At 41.5% G+C, this 25,898-nt stretch overlaps 2 protein-coding genes across 2 annotated transcripts; both read right to left on the bottom strand.

Moving 5' to 3' along the window:
* Positions 549–1,526, bottom strand: LOC109227828 (F-box protein At3g07870-like). Its single transcript, XM_019393023.1, has one exon. It carries the CDS (start codon positions 1,524–1,526, stop codon positions 549–551), a length of 978 nt encoding a protein of 325 aa, XP_019248568.1.
* LOC109227827 (RNA-directed DNA polymerase homolog) lies at positions 9,195–9,668 on the bottom strand. The gene has a single exon (XM_019393022.1). The coding sequence runs from the start codon at positions 9,666–9,668 to the stop codon at positions 9,195–9,197; it is 474 nt and encodes a 157-aa protein (XP_019248567.1).

Below are 25,898 nucleotides of genomic sequence, written 5' to 3'. Positions count from 1 at the left end.
TATATATATATATATATATATATATATATATATATATATATATATATATATATATATGGAGGGAATGGCTAGTTTTTTTATAAGAGGAAAATGGCAAGAGGAAGTGTATAAAAGAGGAGACCAGCACTTGGAAGGTTGTGTTTGAGAAAAAAGGACCAAGCAAAGATTTACCATTAAGTGTGTGTCTTACGTATTCAAGGTTAAAACATTCATTGAAAATCATCTCTTATAATTACAAGAAGAAATATTTCTGGAAACAAAACAACAAAGTGCTGAACACATATGACCAAGCTTTTCAATAAGAAAGGAGTCTGATAAGCTTATTGACGATCTAATTCTGTAAAAGATGAGCAGGTTGGATATCAATCCAATTAAGGCAACCCACATGAACATATGCCAGCGGCGAAAAACAAGGCATTCCCTGAAAGTTTAGAGTCCTAAAGACACCATTTTGAGGATCATATAAAACAAAATTCCCACCGTCGTACTGAAGCAAGAGCTCTCCATTGTTCAACAGGCACACAACTTTCACCAGTCGCAGCAGATGTTCAGTGCCAATATTTGGAGTTGGTGTACAAGCCCCAATTATGAACTCCTTCACCCATCTCTTTCACATTATATTCTTTCATTACCCAAATTTCTGTTCCTCCACCTTTTTGGCGAGGCAAAGTTAGAGCAACAGCAAGACAATCTCCAAGAACTGCTAGATGAAACTTGTGAATTCTTGGCTTGGCAACAAAATCAACCTTTGGAACTACAGAAAATACCTCAGCAGCAAAATCAAAGGAAACGATAAGCCTATCACGACGTCCATAATACTTTCCAAATCGAGTCAACCAATGCATCTTCCCGTTTAACATAATTCCTTGATACTTTGACTCAATAAGGTAATCAACTTTCTCAATTCTTCTCCAACTGTTGCCACCAAGAGTAAATACTTCAACTTTTGAAACATTAAATGAACGGCCGTCAACATGAAACAAATTGTCATAATATATGATCTTGATCACCTTGTACTCTTTGGTAATAGGATGAAAACCAAACCCTAGAACAAATTCTTCCTCAAATGGTCTGATATCGCAAGGCAGCTGCTTGTAGTCTCCTGTAAAAGGATTGTACACATAAAGTGCATCACCAAACAGACAATCAAATGTGCACAATAGCCCATGACATGAACCAATCACTACATTTAATCCAGGCACAAAGTTTGAAAAAGGGGTGCTGATTTTACTCACAACTTTTTCCATACCAAGATCAGAAAGTTCAAGAAAGTAAAGCTGATTATCCTCCACATGAAAAATAATGCAAGGATCGTTCTTTAGTGCATGAGACAGGTGCAAATTCACAAGCTCAGGATCATGAGACAAGTTGTAAAATGATTTGCGAACAAACTTGAATTGGACTAGAGATGTTATTGGAAGCCTGGAAGCTATGTCAAGGACAATTTCTTTAGGTAGGGAATCGAATCCATATCTTGTGGGAGGTTCATCAGATTGACACTTCTGTTTGTTGGTTTCTGTATCCATGACACATACAAAAAATAGCTACAGGCTTGGAAATGGATTCCTGGACTTTTAGGAACTCTGGTAAACAAAAGAGTATGTTCTTTTAGATGTCTGTTGGAATTACTGCAATTCTTTGGTTATAATGCATATCTTGGTAATGGTTGATAACTTTTCATTTCTCCAAATGTCTTTTAGTTTTTTCAAGAGCAATCTTTTAGGAAATTGTAATGTATTAGTTGTGCAAAAGATTCTTGAGTTGCTCTTTTGAGTATTTATACTTCTGTATGATCAAGTGAATAAAATATACTCCCTCCGGTCCAAAATAAGTGATTTTTTGGATGTTTTCACACAGATTAAGAAATCCACCTTTTAGCATTAATTAGCAATGGAATTGACCATATTAACCTTTACTATCTCACATAAACACTCCTAACACATATTCCAACACTATTTACTCCAAGGACAATGTAGGAAAAAAATAATTAATTCACTCTTGAAATTTGAAAAAATCACTTATTTTGGATCACAAGAAAAAGGCCAAAAAATCACTTATTTTGGACGGAGGGAGTACTGTGAGGAACGAATCTGAATGATTTCCCTTAGGCAAACTTATTCAATGTATGCAACAATAGGCAATAGTATTTCTTCTTAAACACATTCTGTGAAATTTTCCTTCTACTAATGTATCCTGGGTATCGAATTTTCATTAAACCATTTGCATAGAGTGAAAAATTATAACCTCAAGATAGTTTTCTTGAAACGCGTCACCTACATTCTTTCCATATTTTTCACTAAAATTCTCTTGCACAATTTTACAATTTTAGATTATTTTCTAAATTTTCTATAATGTTTATGCAAGTGGTGGTGGAAATGTAGATGTCGTTTAATAGCAATATATTGATAACATTGTGCCATTGAGTCACTACTATTTTTTCTAGAAAGAAACAATACAACAAAAGAAAGAATCATTCGATCTATATTTATTTTCATGAGCTAAGATACCTTTATCGACTTGATAAATAACTTTAGAGATCTATTTAAGTGTTAGAAAAGTATTTGTTCCAGTTCGAGGGGAGAGTGCGGTAGTTTTGATTTTGAATTGATTATGTTTTAGTCGTTCAGAAAAAAAGTTAGTCTTTCTTTGAATTGTAAGTCATTTCTTTGACAATTTTATACATAATTTTCTAAGTTTCCTTTTATTTTTTATTTTATTTTACTGTATGACGCTGAAAACTTCATATTATAAACTAAAGTTCTTTCTTATGTTTTTTTTCGAGGTTGGAGGATTGATAGGGAATAATATTTTGCTCATAGTTGCCTAGATTAAGCGAAGAAAAGAGAGGAAGATTGAGAAAAAAGAAAAAAAAAAAAAACAAATGCGAAGTGAAGGAAAGTTTGGACCTATTCAAATTGTGTCATGATTGAGTCAGTTCCTTGTTTTTTGGCGTCAGCCTTTTCTTTCATAAACAATAATACTCCTAGTAGTTTGACAATACATATATTAAAGTTTTGAAAGTATTTTTTGATATTTGAAAAAAAAAATAATGTTAACCAACAAAAAAAGAAACTCATTTTTACGATTGTTCACTGCCGGTAGTGATTACTCATTCATTTTAAATGGTTATGTTAGGATCATATTTGGTTGAAGTTTGAAAAATTAGTATTTTAAGTTAAAAGTTGAAATTGTGTTTGATATGAATTTCACTTAGAGAAAAAGTTAGAAAGAATTTATGTCCGACTCTTCAATCGAAAAAAAGACGGTAGTGGGCGAGTCGGCTGGGAAAAAACAAGCTTAACACGTCTTTCTTTATCTTTTTCATATCTGAATGTCTTTGTCAAGTTGGTTGGCATCATTCGTTCCGGGCGTGGACATAAGGGTCTTTATGACACAATTAATAATTTGCTTACGATGCAATTATCAGGGGCGCGCTCTACCACTGAGCTAATAGCCCGTCGTGCGAGCCTCCCACTGGGGGCCCGCTATGCCAAAAGCGAGAGAAACCCCATCCCTCTATTTGTGAGAAAAACATTACTTCCTTTGAGATACTCAAACAAAACTTTTAGGTTCAAATTTTTAATTTAAAATTCAATTTTAGATAATCGATAAGGTTATAAAATAAACATTGAATTGAAAGTAATGTGTGTTCAAATAGGCTTATAACTCGAAAAATTCTTAAAGTATGCATATAAAGAAAATTTAGCATTTTGCAGTACAAACTTTATATAATGATATTAGATAAATGTGCAACCTACGTTCAAAGAGACATGTAACATATACCAATTCCTTCCAAAGTGGAAGTGTCGTACCCAACTCCCAGTTCCCAAATCCCAATCGTCTTTTACTTTCTTTTCCTTTTTTAATAAACATATATTAAAGGTCATTGTTTAACAAAAAGCTACTTAATAAAAAAATTTCTAAAATTATGATGACCCGATAGGTCATTTCATGTTTTGTGTCACAATCCGGATTTTTCACCCTCGGGAGTCGTGATGCCGCCTACTCGTAGAAGCTAGGCAAGCCACGAGTATAGAAATTTTAACTCTTTCATTTTAATCTTTTTTAACAACTTGAATTAATAGGCAACCAACAATTTAAAGATTAACGATAACAGAATAAGCGGAAGACTTAAACAGCTAGAAATGATCAAAATCAGTAATACAATGCCAATATACTCCTCTACCCGGAATCTGGTATCACAATATTCACGGACTGTCTAAGAATACTACATACAAATGTCTGAAAAAGGAAATACAGTTTATCTCGGATACAAGTGAAAACAGAACATATAACTAGATAGAAGAGAACGTCGGGCCTGCGGACGCATGCAGGACTACCTCGGGATCTCTGGGTAGACTGAAGGCTGGCTCCCCAAGTGCTAATATCCCAGTGCTGCTCCGGTATCTGCACAGAGTGCAGAGTGTAGCATCAGCACAACCGACCCCATGTGCTGGTAAGTACCTGGCCTAACCCTGGTGTGGTAGTGACGAGGCTAGGACCAGACTCCAGATAAACCTGTGCAATTATATAATATACGGCGGAAAAATAAACAAGAATAAACAGTTTAAATGGGAGGAGGTACATGCTTCGGGGAACACATCAAATACAGCAGAAATAAAGAGAAGTATGAGAGAAACAATTCAAAATCTACAACAAAGCAATAATAACACTGCTGCGGCGCGCAACCCGATCCATTTGTAACAATGTTGTGGCGTACAACCCGATCCAATATAACATTGTTGTGGCGTGCAACCCGATCCAATATAACATTGTTGTGGCGTGCAACCCGATCCAATATATATAACACTATTACAGCGTGCAACCCGATCCAATATAACATTGTTGCGACGTGCAACCCGATCCAATATATTTACATACCTTAAACTAAACCATACCACGAGTCCCGGCAAGGGATCAACAATAAACTACACTATCCCGGCAAGGAAATTCAACAGTAAAAGTATATACGTCCCTGATAATAGGTGAATTTGACTATAATCACGCACCAAATAATCACCTTCTTGTGAACTTTTAATGTGAAAAATGACAACAAAATGCTCTTATTAGTGCTTTACATGATTTGCAGGTGATATAGGTGTAAGGAAGGCTAAGGAGCGGTTTTGGAGTCAACTATTGATGAAAAAAGGCTAATTGTTGAATTTCCCAAGTAACCCATTCAAAACAGGCCAAAATGCCCGGGTACAAGTTCCACCGCGGTTCTACCGCGACCGCGGTGAAACCGCGGTGGAAGGCAGTCTCTGAAGGTTGAAGATTTCGCGAGGGCGTTTGACCGCGGTTCTACCGCGACCGCGGTAGAACCGCGGTAGGCACAGTAAACTTCGGGGACTTAAGTGTAAAACACGGGATTTTTAGACCTAAACCCTATTTAAAACGCTAGACTTCGCCCAAGAGAGGCATGTATTGATTTTTTAGGTTTCTTAGCAAGGAAAACAATTGTGAGCAAGTACTCTAAACATCTTTCTTCCTTTCTTTTGATTTTTATGATGAATTCAAGCGTAGTTTATTCTCCCATATCTATGAGTAGCTAAATTCCTTGTCTAAGGCTTTGATGGAACCTATTGGGTGATGAACTTCTTGTTTATGTGAATACAAATTGCAAGTTTAATCTTTATTTGTTCAACTTCGTGTTCATTGTAGTTAATTGACAGGATCCTCAATTAGCTGTACCTATTTAGTATGCATAACTTGGAAAAGAGTGCATATTTAGGATATTGTTGAACAACACCACTCCTAGATTATTAGAGGAATCTATAATTGCGGGTTTAAAGGCGGGATTAGGAATAACGAAGCCTTGGGTGCAATCTAAATTGAATTGTGCTAAATAAAGCAAGCTAGTGTATCTCGGGAGAGTGCAATAGTAGATTACTGTAATTACTCGGGAGAGATTTGCGGTAAGATTAGCGTTCATGATTGATAGAGATGTGTGGGTAAATTTGTATGAGCATAAACAGAAGGGATTCCATCAATAGGGGAAATCATTGCCTTAGCTTTTTCTCATAATTGTTTACAACCCTTCTAATTTAGTTATAGCCTTTTAATTACTTGCAAACTAGTTATTAAAGAACACTCAACTGAGAATTTGAATATTTGAGAAGCTGGTTCTGAAGACTTGGTGGGTCTGAAGGTAGCAGTTGATAGGTTAACTCTCTGTGGGATTCGACTCCGGACTTGTAAACCGGATTATATTTGCAGCGACCGCATTGTCCTTTTATACGGCATAGTTGGGCGTGATCAGTCCCGGCAAGGGAGAATCAGCTATAACCAATCTTAACTCAACTCCTACTCAACTCAATTAAAACCAATACCCAATCATAAATAAATTCCACGAAAATAAACTAAATCCTTGGTCAATATTAAGAATCACCAATTAAAGCATCTGTAGTATCATTTAAGAACACAACAACTATCAATTTAAGACTCACGGTCATGCTCAACACCAACGTATAGATACTCGTCACCATGCCTATACGTCGTACTCAACAAGAAACAATTAGCAAATAGGACGCAACTCCTAATCCCTCAAGCTAAGGTTAGACCGAACACTTTCCTCGAAATTCCACGGCCAACTCAAGCCTCAAACACCGCCTTTCCTTTCGAATTCGGCTCCAAATCAATTGTATCTAGACATAATCAAATCAATAACATCAATAAATGCTAAACAATCCAATTCCAATACTAAATTATAGCTTTCTAATCATTCTTCCCAAAAATCCAAAAATTGACCCCGGGCCCGCTTGGTCAAAATACGAGGTTCGGACCAAAACCCGGTCACCCATTTACCCACGAGCCCGAATATATAATTAGTTCCAAAATTCAACCCCAAAACGAGGTCTAAATCACAATTAATTAAAAAGCCTAACTCTACTCAAATCCCTAATTTTCTACCCTTAAGAACATGATTTAAGCCTAGAAATCTAATGGGTGTTAATGAAAATTGAAGAAAATGAGTCTAAGATTACATACCTATGAATTGGTGGTGAAATCCCCTTTCAAAAATCGCCAAATTTGGAGTTAAGATGAAGAAGTGATGAGTTTTGGTGTAAATCCAGTAATGGCTACTGTTCTGGTCTTTTAAAATAATTGGGCGAAATTACCCATCGTGTTCGCGACAGGTTCATCACGTTCGCGAGGGGTTAGGCCTGCTAGGCCATCGCGTTCGCGGAAGACGGCTCGCATTTGCGGAGAAGTGATCCCTCGAGCCTTCGTGTTTGCGTCCATGTGGTCGCGCTCGAGTAGGTATAATACCCCTCCCCTGCCCAGGCTCAATTAGCCTTCGCGTTCGCGTGGCCAGGACTGCGTTCGCGAAGGGAAGGCCCACCAAGGCTTCGCGTTCGCGACCTGGCTTTCGCGTTCGCGTAGAAGGAATTATCCTTCAGCACAATTAACACATCGTGTTCGCGAGGGTCCTCCCGCGAATGCGAAGAAGGAAATATCAGAATACCAACAGCTGAAAACCTGCAACTTTTTAAGAGTTTAAAACCTTCCGAAACACATCCGAAACTCACCCGAGCCCTCGGGGATCCAAACCAAACATACGTACTAACTCAAAAAAAATCATATGAACTTATCCATGCGATCAAATTGCTAATTGAACATCATTAACAACGAATTAAACCTCAAATCAATGAAATATTCCAAAACTTCTTAGAGCATCAAACTTTGCATTTACGGTCCGAATCACGTCAAACGGATTCCGTTTCTTACCAAACTTCAGAGCGTTATCTTAAATCACCCAGTAAGACCTGTACTGGGTGCCGGAACCAAAATACGGGCCCGATACCAACCCGCGTGCCCAACTCTCGCTGAACTGCTCTCCAGAAACGCAAGGTAAACTGCGTACCTCGGTCCGAAATGATAGAAACAGGCACACCATGAAGACGAACAATCTCCCGAATATAGATCTCTGCTAACCTGTTGGATGAATAGGAGACTGCCACAGGAATAAAATGCGCTGACTTGGTCAGCCTATCAACAATGACCCATACTGCGTCGAACTTCCTCCGAGTCTGCGGAAGTCCAACAACAAAGTCCATAGTGACCTGCTCCCACTTCCACTCGGGAATCTCAATCCTCTGAAATAAACCACCAGGCCTCTGATGCTCGTACTTAACCTGCTGACAATTCAAACACCGAGCCACATATGCAACAATATCCTTCTTCATTCTCCGCTACCAATAATGCTACGGCAAATCTTGATACATCTTCGCGGCGCCCGGATGAATAGAGTACCGGGAGCTATAGGCCTTGTCTAAAATCAACTCTCGTAGCCCATCCGCATTAGGCACACAAACTCGACCTTGCAATCTCAAAACTCTATCATCATCTAAGGTAACCTGCTTGGCACCTCCGCGCTGCACCGTGTCTCTAAGGACACACAAATGGGGATCATCATACTGCCGATCACGGATACGCTCCAATAAAGAAGAACGAGTGACCGTGCAAGCTAACACACGACTAGGCTCAGAAACATCCAACCTCACGAAGTGATTGGCTAAAGCCTGAACATCCAAAGCAAGCGGTCTCTCACCGACCGGAATATAAGCAAGACTACCCATACTGGCTGACTTCCTACTCAAAGCATCGGCCACCACATTGGCCTTTTCCGGATGATACAAGATGGTGATATCATAATATTTCAACAACTCCAACCACCTCCTCTACCTCAAATTCAACTCCTTTTGCTTGAACAAATACTGAAGACTCTTGTGATCCGTGAACACCTCACATGCCACGCCATACAGATAATGCCTCCAAATCTTCAATGCGTGTACAATGGATGCCAACTCTAAATCATGAACCAGATAGTTCTTCTCATGAATTTTCAACTGCCGCGAAGCATAGGCAATGACCTCGCCATCCTGCATCAGCACTGCACCAAGTCCAATACGAGATGCATCACAATAGACTGTATAAGGCCCTGAACCTGTGGGTAAAACCAACACCGGTGCCGTAGTCAGAGCTGTCTTGAGCTTCTGAAAGCTCGCCTCACACTCGTCCGACCATCTGAACTGGGCACCCTTGTAGGTGAACCTGATCATCGGGGCTGCGTTAGATGAGAACCCTTCCACGAACCGACGATAGTAGCCTGCCAATCCCAAAAAACTCCGAATCTCTGTAGCTGATGTTGTTCTAGGCCAGTTCTTGACTGCGTCAATCTTCTTCGGATCAACCTAAATACCCTCTGCTGATACAACATAACCCTGGAATGCAACAAAACTCAACCAGAACTCACACTTCGAGAACTTAGCATATAACTGACTATCCCTCAGAGTCTGAAGAACCACTCTGAGATGCTGCTCGTGCTCCTCCTGGCTGCGGGAATATATCAAGATATCATCAATGAAGACTATCACGAATGAGTCCAAATAAGGCCTGAACACTCGGTTTATCAAATCCATAAAAGCTGCTGGGGCATTTTTCATCCCGAATGACATCACCAAGAACTCATAATGCCCGTACCGAGTGCGGAAAGCTGTCTTAGAAACATCGGATGCCCTAATCCTCAATTGATGGTAGCCAGATCTCAAGTCAATCTTCGAAAATACCTTAGCACCCTGAAGCTGATCAAACAAATCATCAATCCTCGGCAATGGATACTTATTCTTGATTGTAACCTTGTTCAACTGCCGGTAATCAATACACATTCTCATCGACCCATCCTTCTTCTTAACAAACAACACCGGCGCACCCCAAGGCAAAACACTGGGTCTAATGAAACCCTTCTTATGCAAGTCTTGCAACTGCTCCTTCAACTCTTTCAACTCCGACGGGGCCACACGATACGGCGGAATAGAAATGGGCTGAGTGCCCGGAGCCAAATCAATGCAAAAGTCAATATCCCTGTCGGGCGGCATGCCCGGTAGGTCTGAAGGGAATACCTCAGGAAACTCACGAAAAATGGGCACAAAATCAATAGAAGGAACCTCAGCACTAGAATCACGAACATAGGCCAAATAGGCCAAAAACCCCTTCTCGACCATACATCGAGACTTCACATAAGAGATAACACTATGGGTAGAATGACCAGGAGTCCCTCTCCACTCTAAACGAGGCAAACCCGGTAAGGCTAAGGTCACAATCTTGGCATGGCAGTCCAAGATAGCGTGGTAAGGGGATAACCAGTCCATCCCCAATATGACATCGAAATCAACGATGTCCAGAAGAAGCAAATCTACACGAGTCTCAAGTCCCCAAATCACAATTATACACAAACGATGGACTCAATCTACCATAATAGAATCACCCACCGGTGTAGACACATAAATAGGAGCACTCAATGAATCACTAGGCATGACCAGATACAGTGTAAAATAAGATGACAGATACGAGTATGTAGACCCTGGATGAAATAACACTGAAGCATCTCTATCACAAACCAGAACAGTACCTGTGATAATCGCATTTGAAGCCTCGGCCTCGGGCCTGGCTGGAAGAGCATAACATCGGGGCTGGGCCCCACCACTCTGGACTACATCTCTGGGATGGCCTGCAGCTGGCTGGGCTCCACCTCTGGCAGTCTGGGCTCTACCTCTAAATCCTCTACCTCCACCTCTAGCACCTCTACCCCCACCTCTAGCTGGCTGGCGGGCTGTGGAACACCTGATGCCTGAACCATAGCACGGGAACCCTGCTGCTGCGACTGAGTACCCACCAACCTCGGACAAGCCCTCCTGATATGACCATACTCACCATACTCAAAACATCCATCTGAGTGCTGCGGCTGAGGAAACTGAGACCGACCCTGGCGACCTGAATGACCACCCTGGAAACTCTAGAGCGGCGGTCCACTGATAGGAGGGGACGGTGCACTGTAGGGCTGCTAATCAGAATACCGCATGTGAGAACCACAGCCACCTGAAGTACCGTGAGAAACCTGAAGTGCTGACTGAAAGGGCTTGGGAGGATGGCCTCTACCATACGAATCCCTGCCTCCAGACGAGGCACCACTGAATCTGCCTGAATGACGGGGCCTCTTATCCGACCCATGACCACCTCCCTGCGACAGAACCATCTCCACTCTCCTGGCCACATTGGCCGCCTCCTGGAAAGTAATCTCACTCCCAGCCTCCCTAGCCATCTAAAGACGAATCGGCTGAATAAGACCGTCAATAAACCTCCTCACCCTCTCTTTCTCGGTAGGAAGTATGACAAGAGCATGGCGAGCCAAGTCGATGAATCTGGTCTCATACTGGGTAACAGTCATAGAACCCTGCTGGAGACGCTCAAACTGCCTCCGATAGGCCTCTCTCTGAGTGATGGGGAGAAACTTCACCAGATAGTTGTGTAAAGTGCTACCAAGTTAAGGATGGCAATACGGCCGGTCTAGACAAACAGAAATCCCTCCACCAAGTCTTGGAGGATCTTGAGAACTTAAAAGTAGCAAAATCGACCCCATTGGTCTCAACTATACCCATGTTCCTGAGAACCTCGTGACAGCTGTCTAGATAATCCTGGGGATCCTCAAAGGAAGCACCGCTGAAAGTAGTAGTGAAGAGCTTGGTGAACCTGTCCAATCTGCACAAAGCATCGGCAAACATAGCTGCTCCATCGCCGGTCTGAGCTACCAGACCCGGCGGAACTGCTCCAACTGGCTGAACCGCTGGAGTCTAGAACTGGGGAGCTACCTGCTCCAGAGTGCGAGTAGCAGGGGTCTGGGCTCATCCAGCCTGAGAGATGGCTGGTACTATACGAAGCAAGCCTGCGCAGGTGACACTCTCCATAAGGCCCACTAGACAGACTAGAGCATCCTGAAGAACTGGGGTGGCAATAAACCCCTCTGGGTCTTGAGCTGGGCCCGCCAAAACTGCTAGGGTCGGAACCTCATCATTAAAATCAACCTGAGGCTCCGCCACTGGTGCTGCTGCTTGGGGCTGAGCTTTGCCCCTACCTCGGCCTCTGGCACGGCCTCGTCCTCGCCCTCTGCCCCTTGTAGGAACTGCTGCTGGGTTCTCGGGCTGCGGATCGGTGGATGAGGAAGCGTGTGTTCTCGCCATCTGTGAACGAACAGAGTAGAAATTTAATTAGCATTGAGAAACAAAACCGCAAGACAAGAAAGAACAAATGTGAAGTTTTTCCTAACTCTCTAGCCTCTGGGGGATAAATACAGACGTCTCCATTCCGATCCCTCAGACTCTACTGAGCTTGTTTGTGAATTGTGAGATCAATGTAACCTAGACTCTGATACCAACTTGTCACGGCCCGAATTTTCCACCCTCGGGAGTCGTGATGGCGTCTACTCGTAGAAGCTAGGCAAGCCACGAATGTAGAAATTTTAACTCTTTCATTTTAATCTTTTTAATAACTTGAATTAACAGGTAACCAACAATTTAAAGATTAACGATAACAGAATATGCGGAAGACTTAAACAGCTAGAAATGATCAAAATCAGTACTACAATGCCACTATACTCCTCTACCCGGAATCTGGTGTCACAATATTCACGGACTGTCTATGAATACTACATACAAATTTTTGAAAAAGGAAATACAGTCTGTCTCGGATACAAGTGAAAACAGAACATATAACTAGATAGAAGAGAACGTCGGGCCTGCGGACGCCTGCAGGACAACCTCCGGATCTCTGTGTTGACTGAAGGTTGGCTCCCAAGTGCTATTGTCCCAGTGCTGCTCAGGTATCTGCACAGAGTGCAAAGTGTAGCATCAGCACAATCGACCCCATATGCTGGTAAGTGCCTGGCCTACCAGCGAGGTAGTGACGAGGCTAGGACCAGACTCCACATAAACCTGTGCAATTATATAATATAGGGCGGAAAAATAAACAGGAATAAACAGTTTAAATGGGAGGGGGTACATGTTTCGGGGAACACATCAAATCCAGCAGAAATAAAGAGAAGTATGAGAGAAACAACTCAAAATCTACAACAAAGCAATAATAACACTGTTTTGGCGTGCAACCCGATCCATTTGTAAGATTGTTGCGGCGTGCAACCCGATCCAATATAACATTGTTGCGGCGTGCAACCTGATCCAATATAACATTGTTGCGGCGTGCAACCCGATCCAATATATATAACATTATTGCGGCGTGCAACCCGATCTAATATAACATTGTTGCGGCGTGCAACCCGATACCAATATATTTGCATACCTTAAACTCAACCATACCACGAGTCCCGGCAAGGGATCAACAATAAACTACACTATCCCGGCAAGGGGATTCAACAGTAAAAGTATATACGTCCTGGCAAGGGAGAATCAACTATAATCAATCTTAACTCAACTCCTACTCAACTCAATTAACATCAATACTCAGTCATAAATAAATTCCACGAAAATAAACTAAATCCTTGCTCAATATCGAGAATCACCAATTAAAACATCCGTAGTATCATTTAACACAACAACTATCAATTTAAGAATCACGGTCATGCTCGACACCAACGTATAGATACTCGTCACCATGCCTATACGTCGTACTCAACAAGAAGAAATTAGCAAATAGGACGCAACTCCTAATCCCTCAAGCTAAGTTCAGATCGAATACTTACCTCGAACTTCCACGGCCAACTCAAGCCTCAAACACCGCCTTTCCTTTCAAATTCGGCTCCAAATCAATTGTATCTAGACATAATCGACTTAATAACATCAATAAATGCTGAACAATCCAATTCCAATACTTAATTATAGCTTTCTAATCATTCTTCCCAAAAATCCAAAAATTGACCCCGTGCCCGCTTGGTCAAAACACGAGGTTCGGACCAAAACCCGATCACCCATTCATCCACGAGCCCGAATATATAATTAGTTCCAAAATTCGACCCCAAAATGAGGTCTAAATCATAATTAATCAAAAAGCCCTAACTCTACCAAATCCCTAATTTTCTACCCTTAAGAACATGATTTTTAAGCCTGGAGAACTAATGGGTGTTAATGGAAATTAAATAAAATGAGTCTAAGATTACATACCTATGAATTGGTGGTGAAATCCCCTTTTAAAAATTGCCCAATTTGGAGTTAAGATGAAGAAGTTATGAGTTTTAGTGTTAATCCCGTAATGGCTACTGTTCTGGTCTTTTAAAATTACTGGGCAAAATTACTCATCGCGTTCGCGATAGGTTCATCGTGTTCGCGATGGGTTAGGCCTGCTAGGCCATCGGTTCGCAGAGAAGTGACCCCTCGAGCCTTCGTGTTCGCGTCCATGTGGTCGCGTTCGCATTCATGTGGTCGCGTTCGCATAGGTATAATACCCCTCCCCTGCCCAGGTTCAATTAGCCTTCGCGTTCGCGTGGCCAGGACCGCGTTCGCGAAGGGAAGGCCCACCAAGGCTTCGTGTTCACAACCTGGGTTACACGTTCGCGTACAAGGAATTTTCATTCAGCACAATTAACACATCGCATTCGCGAGGGTCCTCCCGCGAACGCGAAGAAGGAAATATGAGAATACCAACAGCTGAAAACCTGCAACTTTTTAAGAGTTTAAAACCTTCCGAAACACATTCGAAACTCACCCGAGCCCTCGGGGCTCCAAAACAAACATACGTACTAACTCAAAAACACCATATGAACTTATCCGTGCGATCAAATCGCCAATTTAACATCATTAACAATGAATTAAACCTCAAAATCAATGAAATATTCCAAAATTTCTTAGAGCATCAAACTTTGCATTGACGGTCCGAATCACGTCAAACGGATTCCGTTTCTTACCAAACTTCACAGAGTTTTCTTAAATCACATATAAGTCCTGTACCGGGCGCCGAAACCAAAATACGGGCCCGATACCAACATGTTCTAATCAAAATTCATTTCAAATTCCTTTAAACAATTTCAGAAAATAATTTCCTTTAAAAATTCATTTCTCGGGCTTGGGATCTCAGAATTCGATTCCGGGCATACGCCCAAGTCCCATATTTTCCTACGAACCCTCCGGGACTGTCAAATCACGAGCCAGGGTCCATTTACCCAAAACGTTGACCGAAGTCAAATTTATTCATTTTATAGTCAAAACTTATCATTTTTCACAGATTTTCACATTTAGGCTTTCTGGCTATGCGCTCGGACTATGCACGCAAGTCGAGGTGACGCTAAATGAGGTTTTCAAGGTCTCAAAAACACAGAATTCAATTTAAAAGCTAATTCTGTGATCCGAAGCCTTAAAAATCATATGTTAGCCTTTCTCAATTTTCATGCGCAGTCCGGGTGTCTTTCTGTAAAGCTTTTATGTTAGAAACTATTAAAAATAAGAAATTTTGCCTAAAATTTTTATTTGAGTTGACTTCGGTCAATATTTTTTGTAAACGAACCCAAATTCGCATTTTGATGGTCTCGCTGGATCCGTATCGTTATTTGGGACTTGGGCATATGCCCGTTATCAAAATCAGAAGCCCCTAGCTCGAGATACCGGACAATGTCAAAATTTAAAAGTTAAAGGCTTAATGAAATTGAAATGTTTGACCAAAGTCTGACTTTTTGGATAACGGGTTTGTATTTTGGTTCCAGAACCCGGTATAGGTCCAATACCATATTTATGACTTGTCTATGAAATTTGGTGAGAAACGGAGTTGGTTTGCTCTGATTCGGACGTCCGGTTGTGAAAATAGAAGTTTCAAGGTTTTCTTGAAAATTTCATTTGAATTGGTGTTCAACTCATAGTTCTAGATGTTACTTTGGCGATTTGATCACGCGAGCAAGTTCGTATGATGTTTTTAGACTAGTGTGCACTTTTGGTTTAGAGCCCCAAGAGCTCGGGTGAGTTTCGGATAGGCTACGGAGTGAAAATTTGGACTTAGAACTCAGCTGGTGTTTCATATTATGTTGTAGGCCTCAAAACTCACATTTGCGAGCTCAATCCTCGCATTTGCAACCACTGCTAGGTTTGTATTTGTGTTCCACTCATCGCATTTGCGAAGAGTGGCTGGGAAGGCCAGGGTTCGTATTTGCGAAGCAAGCTTCGCATTTGCGAAGTGGGTGCTGGGTAGGCAATGATCGAAAATGCGATCACTGGGTCGCATTTGCAGATGCTTCAGAGTTCGCATTTGCGAGCTAATCTTCGCATTTGCGAACTAATCTTAGAATTTGCGGAGACATAATAGGTGCGAAGGGCTTCACATTTGCGAAACCCAGGTCGCAAATGCGACATCTGCAGCTGAACAAAATATGACTTAGACTGGATTATTCTCTCATTCTTTAAATATTCAAAACTTAAAACCTTAGAGGCGATTTTTCAAAGAACTTTTCTTCCCCAAATTATTGGTAAGTGATTCTAAACTAGTTTCTTTCAATCTTCCACTACATTTCACAAGTTTTCAACCTAAAATCTGGAGTTTTCTGGTGGAATTGGGGGTGTTTGGGTAGAAGTTAGGGAATTGGTAAATTGTGGATTTAGACCTCAAATTGAGTTTGAATTCCAAAATCAATTATATAGCCGGGCTCGGGGTGAATGGGTAATCGAGTTTTGGTCCGAATTTTGGGTTTGGACCAAGGGGGTCCGGGTGTTGACGTTTTCAATAATGGCCTAAATTGAATTCCTTGCATTCGTGGGTAGTTCCTAAGGCTTAATTTGAATCATTTGGTTGGTAATTTTCTAGATTCTATTGGTTCGGATGCTTATTTGAGAGGAAAGCCGTGGTTGAGCTTTGAGTTTGACTGTTGGAGCGAGGTAAGTATCGTGGTTAACCTTGGCTTGAGGGATTATGACTTATTTGTCTATTTCTACGTGTTTGATTGTTGGGTACAACGCATAGGTGAGGTGACGAGTACCTATGTGTTTTTGTCGGGTTTTAGCATGCGGGCGGGTCTTATTCTTGTAATTGTTGCTTTCCTTGATCATATTATTCATGCTTAGGCTAGTTAATCATTAAGTTGATCATTCTTATCATGTTTACGGACTTTGGAAATAATTGAGTATTGATTCAAAGTTGAGGTTGGTATTGTGGAACCAATCAGTAAGACTTGTTCTTGTTATTTCTATCTCCCCGTTGTCATTGTTCATTTCTTTATGGTGAGGGAGAGTGTTTTCATCTGTTCAAGGCATATTGGTTGATCAAGTTCTTATTACTGTTGTGATTCTTTATCTTGTGATCTCCTCAGTATGTCCCTTCCCGATATTACTTGTCTAGCTTTTACTTGTCGTTATCTTTGTACATATACTGTTGAATTGCATAGTTTTATTTTTAGGTGTCTTGTCATAGCCTCGTCACTACTTCGCCGAGGTTAGGCTCGACACTTACTAGTACATGGGGTCGGTTGTACTGATACTGCACTCTACACTTCCTATGAAGATTTTGGTATTGGTCCTAGCTGATTGATGGACGTAGCAGCTCAGACTGGATCACCAGAGACTCAAGGTAGATCTGTCGGCGTTCACAAACCTTGAAGTCCCCATCTATCATTTTTGTTTTACTGATATTTTCGTTCGAACAGTTGTACTTCTTTCAGACTTCTACTTGTAGTAAATCCTAGAATGTTCGTGAATTTGTGACACCAGATCCGGGTAGTAGTAAATGATGAAGTTTTTATATTATTCTACTTGTTGTATTTCACTTTAGATTACTTACTGTTATTTGTTGAATTGAATAAGGTTTGGCTTAATAATTTTCTAACGTTGGCTTGCCTAGCAAGTGGAATGTTAGGCGCCATCACGGTCCCGGCGGTGGGGATTCAAGGTTGTGACAAGTTGGTATTAGAGCACTAGGTTGCCTAAGTCTCACAATTAACGAGCAGGCTTAGTAGAGTCTTGTGGATCGGTACAGAGACGTCTATACTTATCTTCTTGAGGCTACGGTGTTTAGGAACAAATTTCACTCTATACTTCCCTGTCGTGCGATTTTTGTTCTCTCGTTGCTAGTTGAACTCTTCGACACTTGTTCTCTCGCAGATGGCGAGAACACGTACCGCATCCTCAGCTGAGTAGTGATAAGTAGGGATTTTGACCGCTTATTTGCTCTCTTTTACTTGCGTTTTAGCTCAAAAATACTTTAAAGGTAGTCCCGAAAACTAACGAAATGTGCTTGCTTGCAGGAATATTGGAAAATGATCGAGCCAAAGAAGTCTAAATCAACTCATAAAGGAGTCAAAATTGAACAAGATCCAAAACAGGACAAAAAGGACAGCAGTGCAGACCGCACAATTCTAGTGCGGCCGCAGATGGGAGATTCAGAGAGTAGTGTTTGGGCTAGCTAAAGGCATGCGGATCGCACTGAAATTGTGCGATCGCAGGAGGTTAAGTGCGACCACATTCATTATTATGCGGTCCGCAGGATTGAAGAATCAGAGAGTTGTTTCAAGTCCAAAAGCAAGGAGTGCGGACCGCATCATTTTTGTGCGGCCGCATAATCAGAACTACGGCCGCACCCACTTTTATGCGGACTGTAGAAGCCCCAAAGTTCCAAGCCCAAGATCCAAAGAATGCGGACCGCACGATAGTTGTGCGGCCGCAGAACCTTATTGTACGGACCGCTCCAGAATTATGCGGTCGCATAACCTTCGCAGGGGCATTTTTGTCACATATTTTCAGCTTAGTATAAATAGAACTTTTTGTCATTTTTAGGTTAAGTTTAGTTTTCAAAAATGCATCTGAGCAATTTTCTTTACTGTTTTGAGCAATTTTGTACTAGATTAACTTCGAAACATTAGATTTTCTTTGTCTAATCATTTATTATGCATTCTATCTTAATTTCTTCTTGTATTTCTTTATTTTTCATGAGTAGCTAAATCTTTAGCTAGGGTTGTGGCCCAACCCTAGTGTGGGTACTTAATGAATATTTAATTTAGGGCTTGTTTGTGATTGGGTTAGTGATATTTAGCCTTGTTTATGCTTGAATTCTAGAATTAATGGTTGCAAACATTGATTCATGTCTATTTGACTTAGTCTCTACTTGAGAAAGAGAGACTAAGTCTAGGAAAACTTGGCTAACAAAGAATTGGGGTGAACTCAAGAAATTGATAGCCCCAGTTAAAGGGTCAAAGCTAGAGATAGTAAGACCCGACTTAAGAATATATCACTTGATTTATACAATACCCATTTGGACTTGAGAAAACTAAATTGGGCAAAATCACTCAAACTTCCGAGAGGTATAGAGTGGGTAATTGTGTTTGATTGCTATAGTACGACTCCGACTAATCAAACTTGCCCTAGAGTTTACAACATGTTAGGTAACCACCTAGATGGAAGTCACGACCCTAGATCCTTTATCAATTGAAAAACAACCAAAACCAAAAACATTGTCTTCTAATTTATTAATTGCAATCAATAGATTAAAATAGAAATAGAAACAACCAACAAGAATGTGGAAGTGCAAATTAAGGCACATTCTACAATTACACTAGGTGTATACCTAATCCCATTTCTAAATCCTTGAGGAATCAACCCCGACTCGCGTTGGGTTTTATTATTACTTCGACCGCCTCACTACCTATAATTGTGGTGTGAGTTTAGGCGAGATCAAGTAGCAGCCAGAGCCCCTAGTGGAAGCTCCTACGAGGGGCGGAGGTCGAGGCCGAGGCCGTGCCAGAGGCTGAGGCAGGGGCATGACTCATCCTAGAGCCCGAGCAGTAGCACCAGCGGCGGAGCCTCAGGTGGAGTTTGATGAGGAAGCTCCAGCCCAGACAGTTCCAACAGGACCAGCTCATGTCCCAAAGGGGTTCATCGCCACCCCAGTGCTTCAAGACGCCTTGGTCCGTTTTGGTGGGCCTTATGGATAGCGTGGCACAGACTGCACATTTACTGTGGCACTAGCCGTCTCTCGGGCTGGAGGAGGAGCACAAACTCATACTACTCACAGCCCGGAGCAGATGGCTCCCCAGTATCAAACTCCAGCAGCTCATCCAGTTGGAGTGGTTCAGCCGGTTGTTGCGACAAGTCGGTAGTGGATCAGCTATGTCTTCTGAGAGCTTATTGAGGTTGGACAAGTTCACCAAGCTCTTTCTAGCTCACTACAGTGGTCTACCTTCTAAGGACCCACATGATTATCTTGACCGTTGCCATGAGGTGCTGCAGAACATGGGGATAATGGAGACCAATGGGGTTGATTTTGCTGTGTTTCATATTACGGGATCCGCCAAGAGGTGGTGGAATGATTTTGTATTAACCAGACCAACTGGGTCGCCTGCTTTTACTTGGGACCAGTTCTATCAGATATTCCTTGAGAAGTTCCTTCATGTCACTCTGAGAGAGCATTATCGCAGGCAGTTCGAGCGTCTCCAGCAAGGCAGTATGACCGTCACTCAGTATGAGACCCATTTTGTGGATTTAGGCCTGTCATGCTGTTAATACCCAATTTTTTCCTAATATATTTTAAATATGCATAAACACTTTCAAAATACTGTACATGCATTTACAAACATGCACAAGTGTTTTACAATTTTTCTATAATTTTTCAAGGCCCTAAATCCATTTGTTTCTACATTTTCTAATTACATAAATGTTCAAAACTTTCCCTCATATTATTTTATGATAATTTAATCATATAAATTCTTTAATTATGTTCATATGAGTGTTCAAATAACTTAATCGCATTTTTCATAATTATATTGTGCATTTTTAGGACTATAATTGCATATTTTGCAGAAATAGCCCCTACATACGCATAACTACATTATCTATATACAAAATACCTTTTTATGTTTTTATATTATTGAATACAACAACAACAACAACCCAGTATTATTTTATAATATTGAATAATTATTTTAAATCATCTTCATGCTTGAAAATCATTTTTTATCATTTAATTAGCTATTTTTAAAATTATTTTGTTTAGTAAAATGGGTATTTAACAAATAGCCCCAATTTACACCAAAAATCGGACCCCCACCCATCTAATTTAATTTACCCAAGCCCAATTCAAACGACCCTAACCCAATTAAAATCCTACCCGACCCAGACCCATTCTCATCCTGGCAGTTGATCTATGAGATCAATGGCCCCTATTCCTTCTTACCATTATAAACCCAAACGACCCCAAACCTAATTCATTCGTTACACTCTGCCTCCCTTCGATCTCTGACCTCTCCAACTCTCTCTCAACTCGCCCCTAACCCTAATTGCCATCATCGGCGAGAAGCTCCTATCTATGGAGTTTTCGTGCATTTTTCGATCATTACCAGTGTCACGATCCTAAACCCAGACCCGGTCGTGATGGTGCCTCTCGTGAAGACAAGGCCAGCCGACACATTTCCAATTCGAAGATAAACAGCTAAACAACAATAAAACAGGCCAAACATGATTTAATGATGCTAAACAGCCAATAATATCATAACAATGCGGAAGTACAACCCAAACACAGCCCGACATCGGGGTGTCACTGGTCATGAGCATCTAATATAATTGCCTAGTCATTACAAGACCGAAATGGTTGGAAATATCATAATAGCACATAAGGAGGAATAAAGAGGGAGAAAGCAGAGCCGCGGTCGCCAGGCAGCTACCTTGCTAACTCCAAAGACAACTGCCACAAAGCTTAGAGAAATACCTGAATCTGCACACAAGGTGCAGGGAGTAAAAAGAGTACTGCCAACTCAGTGAGTAATAAAGGTAAATAACAACTGAGCAGTAAGAAATCACGTAAAGCAAACCATCATGCTGTATGGAAGCAGTGTAAAGCCTTCTGAGAAAAACAACGAAGCTGTGAAATCTTTGAAACATCTTAGCTCAGTTTAAACCTCTTTTGAAAATGACTTTTTCAACAGTCATGCAAATGAATGCAAAACAGTTAGTGCCGATAAGCACAGAAAATCCACCCCTCGGGCACAAATACCACAGTATAACAGGTAAAATGACAAGTAAGTATGAAAGATGAACACATAAAGGTTCGCCCCTCGGGCAATATCAGAACAGAACCAGCCCCTCGGGCTCACTCTCAGAATAGTATCAGCCCCTCGGGCTCGCTCTCAGAACACTCTCAGCCCCTCGGGCTCACTCTCAGAACAATATCAGCCCCTCGGGCTCACTCTCAGAACAATATCAGCCCCTCGGGCTCACTCTCAGAACTGGGGGTGTGCAGACTCCGGAGGAGCTCCTACAGCCCAAGCGCTATATCGCTGCGGCGCGCAACCCTATCCAATATATATCGCTGCGGCGTGCCGCCCGATCCATATAAGTATTGCTGCGGCGTGAAGCCTGATCCATAATATAAAACCCTCACATGCAGGCCCTCGGCCTCATATCACTCAGTGTATCCTCACATCTGGCCCTCGGCCACACTCAGTCAGAAAATCATCACAAGCCCCTCGGGCATTAGTAAAACAGTAGTTGTCAGCCCAAGATATCATTTAAAATATCATTTAAGTCTCAAAACTGAGTAAAAGTGGCTGAGTTATAAAATAGTGGAAAACAACATGACTGAGTTCAAGTGATAAGTCAAAATAGTGAGGAAACAGTGATAAAAATCCCCGAAGGGTTCAAATAGTTGGCACGAACCCCAAATATGGCAATCAGCCCAAATCATGATGATAACAAGTAAGTTTCAGTCAAATACACGGTAAATTCATCAATCGGGCGGACCAAGTCACAATTCCCAACGGTGCTCTAACCCACGCTCACTATCCGGCGTGCAAGTCACCTCAATATAGCACTACGATGTGAAATCCGGGGTTTCAAACCCTCAGAATATCATTTACAATCATTGCTCACCTCGAACCGGCAAATTCTCTAGCTCGCGACGCCTTTGCCCTTCAAATCGGCCTCCACGCGCGTCGAATCTATCCAAAAATAGAACGAATACATCACAATATGCTAAGGGAACAAAGCCCAAGCGAAAACAATCAATAACAGGCACAAATCCCGAAATTACCAAAACCCGAGCCCCGAGCCCACTTCTCGAAATCGGGTAAAATTTACGCTTTCAGAATCCTCATACCCTCACGAGTCTAACCATACCAAAATTATCCAATTCCGACACCATTAGGTCCTTCAAATCATCATTTTATATTTTGGAAGATTTCACAAATTTTCTTCCCAATTTCCATCCCAAATAACGAATTAAATGATGAATTCAATGATAGATTCGTGTACTCTAGCCAAATCTGAGTTAGAATCACTTACCCCGATAAATTTCTTGAAAAACCTTCAAAAAATCGCCAAAATCCGATCTCTGTAGGTCAAAATACCAAATAAAACCCAAAACCTCGTATTTATAGAGTACCCCCCGGATTTCCACCTCCGCGCCGCACAAAAAATCGACCGCGGTCCGCACAAAACCAGTGCGGTCCGCACAAAAACGACTGCGGCCGCACAAGCTTTTGACTGCAGTGACAGGCTTCAGTATTCTGGCCCTAACTTTCTATACAGATGTCCAAATGCCTATTATAATATGTTTCTGAAAACTAGATTCAAAGATCTACAACTTTCGTTTTTGAATCATCTAACAATTCCTTGTGGATCAAAAGATATGAGTTTCCGAAGTAGGACCAGTGAAATGTTCTTCACCGCGGCCGCACAGCATTTTGTGCGGTCCGCACAACACCTACCGTGGCCGCACTTCATTTTGTGCGGTCCGCACAACACTAACCGTGGACGCACTTCAGTTTTTGTGGACCGCGCTAGTGAGTTCCGAGGCCTGCAACCCTTTTGGACCTTCTACAGCTATGATTTTCGGATAAAATATCCCGGAACCTAGCCGGAACTCACCCGAATTCCCGGGACTTCAAACCAATTGTACCAACACTTCCTAATACCTTATTCAAACTTGTTCCAATCATCAATACATTTCGAACAACATCAAATCTCTCAAAACACATCGGATTCAAGCCGAAGTTTCAAAAATCTTCCAAAACACGTTTTTGATAAAAAAAATCCAACCAAATCACGTCCGAATGACCTGAAATTTTGCACACACATCCCAAATGACACAACGAAGTTACTGCAACTCTCGGGATTCCATTCCGACTCCCGGATCAAAATTTCACCTACCAACCGGAAAACACCGAAATCTCAATTTCGCCAATTCAAGCCTAAACCTTCCACGGACTTCCAACATGCATTCCGATCATGCTCCTAAGTCCCAAATCACCTAACGGAGCTAACCAAACCATAAGAATTCCAATCCGAGCTCAAATACAAACAAGTCAAATCTTGGTCAAACCTTTCAAATATTTAAGCTTTCACTGAGACTGTTCTTCCAAATTCATTCTGATTAACCTCAAACCCAACACCAACGATTTACATAAGTCATAATACACCACACGGGGCAAGTCATGCCCGAGAACTGGCGAGCAAAGTGTAAAAGCTCAAAACAATCGGTCGGGTCATTACATCCTCCTCTACTTAAACATACGTTCGTCCTCGAACGTGCCCAGAGTTGTTCTAAAGACCAACCAATCGCTAAATAACCTTACCATGCATGTACCCGGGGGTGATCCCACGTCACCCTATCTCATATAGGTCCGATAACATAATGTAACTGAAATTTTTCTCAATCCAACTTAGCCCACTAACCTTAGAACCACATTTCCACTTCTAAAATCACCCACAAGATCAGAATCTCACGTCTATTCTCTCAATAAGCCCGAACAAGCTGCAACCAATCATACCTGCAACCTCAGATGTAATTACATGACATACCACCTAACTCAAACACTTGTAGCGATAACTTCTACTCACAACAGTTACTCAAAACATCCAAATTTCGATAATAAGCCTTTTATCAAATAAAGCCTCATTACAACACTTCTGTATACCGCCAATGATAAATGAAACACATAGGAAGTCATAACCACTCCTCAGATCAACCATTCGTGAAGCCACTTCTCCTTTAGCAAGGACCATAACAAATTTCTGAGCCGATCATCAATATTATCCCTCCAACACGCTTAAACCGAATCCATTTCTATTCATTCTAGATCCCAACAATCTCCTCTAATCCAATACACAACTCTGGTGACATACACATCTATACAGGCCTCAGCCACAACTCGCACAATACGCGCACCCATAAGCAACAGTTTAAACATACTCAAATCATGAAAATGACTCAAATGAAAGAGTTGTACCGCAAGCTCACCAGTACCACCACAACACATTGCTGAGAGCCCATCACAAATCGTAGAACCAAAACACACTAAACTAACTTGAAGGATCATGGCTTAACATGACTTCGCTGTAATGCGCGACCCTATCCAAACACTGGCTCACATGAGACCCCCAAGTCACCATGCTCCAAATCATCAACCAAGCGCAATTTGATGTCTAGTATCACAAGTGAATCACCATACCCATAGAGAAGTAAATAATACAATTGCATACCAGTAAAACTCAATATTGCACCGTCTGGCTACCCCAGAAAGAAAAAAAAAAGACCTCAAAGAAGGGAGCCGTTTTGCAAGTTCCACAAGTACCACCCCAACGATATGCTGTGAGCTCATCAATCACAGTGGAACCACGATACATTAATAGAATAAGAATAACTAGTTCTTCTATAGCTCACATTGACATCAACTTCACGATCAACTTAGTTGCCAATAACATAATCCACCTGGCATGGTCACGGCCCTCCAGTCCAAGCATATCGTATAGGAGCAATCCAACAAGTACACCTGTATATGCTAAATGAAATGAGATTCTCATGCTCCTGGACTGGCATAAATAACACTCTATATTGTAGGCATGAGCAAATTGTGCTATCACAGCTCAAATCGGCAAATTAACGCAAAATTAGTAATTACCAAGTTTGTCCTGGAAATTAGCATCTTGGAAATCTCAAGTATAGTCCAGATAGTTCTCAACAAAGTTACTAATACGAGAAACATTATACCCTTAAGCTCAATATCCCACTCTAGGCATATCATAGCCTACGCATCTTTCCGAGCATGAATATTGGCTCGGTGGTTGCACATAGGTTTAAACCTCACATACATTCGCACTCACAGCGCATAGCTATTACCATCAATTAGCTCAACTGGTGCAACCAATGAGTTTAAA

This window comes from Nicotiana attenuata, chromosome 6 (assembly GCF_001879085.1).
Source record: "Nicotiana attenuata strain UT chromosome 6, NIATTr2, whole genome shotgun sequence".
Taxonomy (NCBI): domain Eukaryota; kingdom Viridiplantae; phylum Streptophyta; class Magnoliopsida; order Solanales; family Solanaceae; genus Nicotiana; species Nicotiana attenuata.
The sequence above is the reverse complement of the archived record's forward strand: the minus strand, read 5'-3'. Positions and strand labels throughout refer to the sequence as shown.